The following is a 6,192-nucleotide window of genomic DNA, read 5'->3' as shown; positions in this document are numbered from 1 at the left end:
GATTCTGTAGTCAGTTGTATAACTACTATTGCAAAGGCATTGTAAAAAATGTCATTATAACAATGATAAGCCTATTTAATTCTCATTTTCATTTCTAGGAACAAGAGACATTAGAAGAGACATCTTCTCAAAAATGTTGCACCAGAATGTGGGAAATTGCATCTACTTAATTCCAAAATGTTGGGGGGGAGGACCCCCACACCCCCCACCTAAACGGGATCCCCCCACATGACAAATGCTGCTGACGCGGGGTCAAACAGTTGGCCAGAGTTCAAAGCAGTGAACTTTCTGTACAATGTGTCTTTTAGTGAGACATAAACAGACAAGGAACAGTATGTTAAATGTCCAGCCTTTCCTTCCTTTGGCCACTGCCACTGACATACTGTCAAAAAGCAGGGCCACTGAAGCAGTGGAACTATAATATATCACCAGGGCTGGTGGTATGGATGACGGGCCCTATCAACCCACTGCCTAGGGATTTTTAAGAAGAATACAATGACAATTCAATAAACTTCTGGTTCATGACATATCTGGTTTCATGGTGTTGAAAGCCAAAGGAGAAGTATTGCCCTCCTAGAAACAGAGTCTCATGATAAATACTTGACTGTCGGTTGCAGTTCCTCATTCAGCCTCATTCTCAACTAAAACACCACAGTTCTTCAGAAGACTAAAATAATAATTTTGCACACTTGACACAGCTGGATTACACAGCTGATGTCACCCAATTTAAAATCACAAGTAAAAGAAAATAAATTTGCCTCGGCCGTGTCTGTTTCTTGAGGCAGTGTTGCTTTGACAACGGGGATGAGACACACCTCACAACAACTACACAAAGGGAAAAAAAATGACTGGTAGTAAACAGCTAAGATGCTCCTTTTTAACAGGCAACTCAAACAAAGCAGAACAATTTCCTGGATTTGTAGTAATAAATTATAGCCAAGTCAAAGCCCCCGCAGAAAGAATTACAGCACCAAAGCTCAATAAGCATTGTTTCTCACAGCACAACTGACGCACTTCCTTTTCAAGCTGTCTGCACATGGTGTCTGAGCTAAACTTGTGGGTTTCCTGATTCTCAGGCAGAAGTGAAACTCGAAGCATAATCAGAACAGACATGCAGGAAACGTGCAGGCTTCAATGGATAAAGGGCTCCGGAGACATGCAGGCGTGACTGTAGAAACAGTCAATTCAGGTGACAGTGATGGCGTAGACGCAATGAATGCATTGTGTTGTCACTACTGTCAACGTTGTGTGTGTGTTTAGAATCAGAGGTCACCAAGGTCAGCAGTGTCTCTGCACTGAATCTGGATTTAATGTGTGGTACAAATCAACAAAAGGAAATGTAGTTTAATTTATGTTTATTCATCTGTACAACAATTTATTTATATAAAAAAATATTAACAAAACTGTACACTGGAAATCACATCAAATTTTGATACACAGCAGATCTGAACTCGTTGGACTTTAAATCAGTTTATAACTAAAGTGCCATCTGTTATTTGTACCAGCCTCCTTTAAATTTAAAATATGGCACGGAGGATTTAGGGCCCTATGAACTAATGAGAGTTATAAATGTGGCACAAGCATGCTTTCTATACTTTGAGTTTTCCTGTCCGCCCGGGAATGCAAATGGGAGTATTGTCTAGTTTGGAGATCATGTCACACATCTCGGATCAGACGCTGCGGGGACGTCGTCTTGCTGGCTGGACGCTCCGTTGCCAGGGGTCTGAGGGTGTTCTTGCATTTTTTGGAATGGAGTGCCCTTTTAATTTCCGATGTTAACCTTTTCCCCTGGAGCAGCCAGGGGAGCGTTTGCTCCGTCAGATCTGCTCTGGTGTGGATCTGCCTGTCTGCTCGGCAATAGCCGGCCACGTCGCCCCCGGCCTGTTTTCTCCACCCGCTACGTGGCTCGCCTTCTTTATCTGTTCACATCTCTGCAAACGGAAAAGGGAAGAGAAGACTTGTAAGCTCAAGAGACAAAGAGTCAAAGCAGATAGGCATATTAACATACACACACAAACTGAACTGACGATATGAACATTTCATGACAAAATCATTAGCTTCATTATGCTTAAAACTCTTAAAATTGCAGCAAGACATACGGGTTAGTAAGTTATAAGTAAATTATGTTAAATTATCTTTTTTTTTTTCACCGATACAACTTTTTCAAGTCACTAGTGGCGATAATGAAACTTCACCACGATCAAATTCTTCTGTTTTTTCCCGATCCGCTATTAAATATTATACCGTCCCATCCCAGTGCTGACGACTAACAGGTGGGCCTTGTAAAGATCCAAGGGGAGCTCCGATTATCTCGTAACATTAATTCTCTCTGCGGCGTCGAGGCCGCTGATAGCGGGCGGATGCGTGTTTTGCTCTTTGTGCTTTGTGTGCTTGCACAGGGTCACGCGTGTGTTCGCAGGCCTCTGAAACACCACTGCTTTACTGCTGATAGCAGGATCATGGTGCTTGTGTAGTCAAGTATGCTATTATCACTAAAGGTCGTGCAGATAGTCCACCTGAGTCCCCAGACATGGCATTTACACACAAGAGGTGCTCAGAGATAACTGGTTGTGGGGGGGTGCAGAAACACGGTGGCTACAACAACGCACTGTGTTTTCCAATGCGTAACAAAACATGCTCTCTATCTAAGTCTCCACGACACACTGCTGCCTGCTGGCTTGTCAGCTTATGTGCAAAAAGGAATAAAGAACAGAGCGACTACAGGGGGTGTAATTCTTTTTAAATACACACCTGCGAGTTCCCGGTCCAGCATGTCGATAAAGCTCTCAAGTTCCCTTGTGTCTCCCAGCTTGGCTGCAGCGAGACGACAGAAAGAAAAGGAATTTATGAAACTATAGGAAAAGCAATGGAACGAAAGAAATGTGGCTCAGTTCAGTGGAATTTCCTTTGGACGCAAAGCTGGAAACTAAATCACAGCATCACATACGAATGGAATTACAGAATACAACATTCTCAGCTTCTTTTCTACAATCTGAGATAAAGCAGACTTTAAGCGCTGTAAAACCTAGACAGCTTGATGGATCCTGCCAGGATCTCTTGTAAATATCTTCAGGTGTACGGCGTGAACACAGACGGGTTGTATGACACCGTCTTGTTCTCATCTATTGAGATTTAACAGTAGCTGTCTCTGTGTCTGCATGCAACAAAATGCAACAGCTCTCGTTCATTTACACAAAACCTGAGCTGCCTCGGCGCTACATAACAGCACAAATAACCCCTGCAGGAGACTTGGAGGGGGGGGGGGCTGGGACGTCACAGTCACAGCGGCAGTAGCTTTGTTGTGTAAAAACAAAAGCGCTCCCGGCCTAATGTAGAGGGTTTTTGTGTGGCTGTGATAGTGATCAGAGCCAACGTGATAGTGATCACTGTAAGGACGAGGTATCTGGATTGGTGATGGGGCTGATGGGAGTCCACGTTACCTTTCGGTGCCGGCGTTATGCCTGCTGTGTGAAGCTCCTCCTCGCTGGCGTTCAGACTGTTCCCCAAAGAGGCTTCGCTGCCTTGAGGGGGGGGAGCGAGAGGGAGGGGAGGTGAGGAGAGGGTGAGCAGAGATAACAAACAGAAGACGAGCACTAAAGGCCAGCCCGTTCAAATGAACAACAACAACAAACAACAACAACGTTAACACAATGCCTGAGCCGCGCATAATGATGATAACATGCAGTAAAATGAAGGAAAACGCCTGTTCACTGTTAGCGGCTCCCAAGTGTCAGCTTTCGAAACATTAGGGGGGCCAAAATACTTTCAATAATGACGACGCATGGGAGCAGAGGAAAGCACGCTTTCTTCTTTTATCTCATAACCGTCGACAAACGCACAAAGTGTAGCAGCAAAAGACAACAAAATAAAAGCCAGACAATTACAGAAGATGGGTTATGCTTCACTGTAGTTTGTTCTGGTTGCATGTCTATTGTCTTGACGTGCAACACTAGTTTCCAATGCAGATTGGGGCTCCATACAACCTCACTCTGCAGTGAATGATGCACTAAATAATGTCCTTCCTTTCTGTGCAACGAGCAAAGTGACGTTGTTAGGCCTGTTTTAGGGGGGCTGGAGCTACCCCATAATAATTTGGATAATAATTTGGCTTTTTTTTTTTTAAATATGGCTCTATTTTCAGAATAATCTCATACTGATGAAAGGGTATACATAAGACTTTTAGGATTATAGCCTGGATTATAGTCTGTAGAAAGAATATACTTGAAATGAAGCATTTCTGGGTTTTTTTTACACTATCCTCATTTTGCTGGAATAAATACATACAAAAATACAGTTATTTGGGTAAAGTTCATATTTACGTTGTCAGATTTCACTGTGACCTTTAAAATCAGTCTTGGTTTATTCTACTGTTTACTTTATGACAGAAACCTTACTGAGCAAAGTCACACTCTGATTGAACCAATCAGTAATTAAATGGCATTCTTTAGACCTGCAGCTTATCTAATGCAGAGAGGAATTAGATATGGTATCACTTTAAGACACATTTACAGAATCAGGGCCTTTTCTGAGCACTTTAACGTGCTTGTTTAACAGAAGGGAAGGGAAAAGACCATGTCTGTTGCTTTTAACTTGTTTGCTTGACTTCTTCACTCGTTGTAGTTCTAATACAGTACTAAAAAGATGCAAGTGCAAAGATGTTGTATGCTTCTTCTGCAGTTAAGCCCCCCTGTCTTTAAATCCCTGAGCTTACTCATAATAACTTGATTTTGGTCACTCACTGTAGTCCGAGTCCTCGACTCCGCTGTCCTCCCCGAGCCCCGTGCGAGTTTTGGCCTCCTGCAGGACGTGCCGGTAAGCATGAGGTTTGCTTTGAGAAGGGGCCTTCAGCTCCTCCACCACATCCTGGAACTCCTGCAGCAGCTCGCCCAGCTCCAGCTCCAAGTCTGCGGAAAATGTGACAGCAGTTGGAGGGAAACCACATTACACCACTAAAAGGAAATGTTCAGATCGTCTCACGGTTTTTTTTCCTTCCAGAAAGTAAAAAATATTCAACATTACATTTACAGATACACAAACCAACAAAGGAAGCCATAAAATCTCCTAGTTTTTAGATATTTATCAATTATTTATCATAACTTATAGCACAAATGTATTCTGGGTTATCATTCAATTAATGAAAAGCTTGACGCTAAAACATGCAGTTGAAGTTTAAGTGTATCTGATAACTTCATGGGTGAAAATAAACCCAACAGCCCGTAAGGCATATAAAACATCCAGCAGCCTGTAAAAACACCTGGTCTGCTAAATGTGATAGATAAACATAATATTTTTCATCAGACTTCTATGCTTTGGGCTGCAATAAAACAACACTTTTGCCCATTTCTTGAATAAATGCGGAGTCATTAAATAACGGATGACCACACCTCGGTTTACCCACCATTTTATGAATATGATGATTAAACTTTTAACAGTCCCCTATGGGGCATATAACGCATTAGGATTAGCAAATCTAGGATGCAACGAGATAAAAATGTAAGCACATATACATTCAGAAATGTCCAGTGTTTGGCAAGTTATGAAAGAATACAGCCTGCGAGAAATAATGGCATGTTGTTTTTAAATGTGTAAAGTGCCCTGTGGCCTGTACATCAACAAGAGCACATTCATGATTCACACATCTGCTCAGCTCTGAGTGTTACTTTTTGAAACGTGACGTGTGATCTAAAAGGGATTAGGCAAGTGTGGAATACCAAGAGGTTAGAATATAGTTTACAGCCTCGTTAGCTGTTTGTTTCAGGCCCATTATCACCTCCATTCTATCATCTCAAACACAAGTAGCGGTTAGACTCACCTGTGGTCACGTCGGAGGTCATGATGGATCCGGGAGATTCAACACCGCCGGGCTGTTGAGAGTCTGAGTTCAGAACGGTGGAAAGCAGGACTGGAGTTGTATTATAATAGCCCTCCACACGCGCACGCGCGAGCGCACACACACACACACACGGGCACGCGCGCGCCCGAGCAACCAATCATGTCGCGGGAAAACCACAGAGGTCTACTGTAACCGGAAAAGTGGGCGGAAAGTTCAAAAGAAACGACGCCAATGAGAGGAAGAAACCGTTACGTGGCTCTAGTCGAGGTTTCCTCGTGCTCTGAAATTAAGACAGAAAGGCGAGGGGATTCCCTGAATGCTGTTCATAAAATATGTAAATGTTTGTCTGTTATGTTATA

The 6,192-nt window shown here is 43.0% G+C and overlaps 1 protein-coding gene across 1 annotated transcript; it reads right to left on the bottom strand.

Annotated features, from left to right (window-relative positions):
- Positions 1-1,338: 1,338 nt before the first annotated feature.
- Positions 1,339-5,940, bottom strand: LOC311013837 (regulator of cell cycle RGCC). The gene is made up of 5 exons (XM_084010076.1): positions 5,813-5,940; positions 4,740-4,904; positions 3,441-3,521; positions 2,752-2,814; positions 1,339-1,931 (listed from the first exon to the last, which is right to left on the bottom strand). The coding sequence occupies exons 1-5, from the start codon at positions 5,832-5,834 to the stop codon at positions 1,924-1,926; spliced, it is 339 nt and encodes a 112-aa protein (XP_083866202.1). The 5' UTR covers positions 5,835-5,940; the 3' UTR covers positions 1,339-1,923.
- Positions 5,941-6,192: the final 252 nt, after the last annotated feature.

This window comes from Eutrigla gurnardus (assembly GCF_963514095.1).
Source record: "Eutrigla gurnardus genome assembly, chromosome: 5".
NCBI classification, from domain to species: domain Eukaryota; kingdom Metazoa; phylum Chordata; class Actinopteri; order Perciformes; family Triglidae; genus Eutrigla; species Eutrigla gurnardus.
This window is presented reverse-complemented; position numbering and strand designations above follow the sequence as displayed.

Excerpts from the sequence above, each read along its gene's own strand:
- LOC311013837 (XM_084010076.1), bottom strand. The coding sequence starts at position 5,834 with ATGACCTCCGACGTGACCACAG. Across the intron at positions 4,905-5,812 it reads GACCTCCGACGTGACCACAG|ACTTGGAGCTGGAGCTGGGC; the intron begins GTGAGTCTAACC and ends CATTTTCCGCAG. Across the intron at positions 2,815-3,440 it reads CATAACGCCGGCACCGAAAG|CCAAGCTGGGAGACACAAGG; the intron begins GTAACGTGGACT and ends GTCTCGCTGCAG.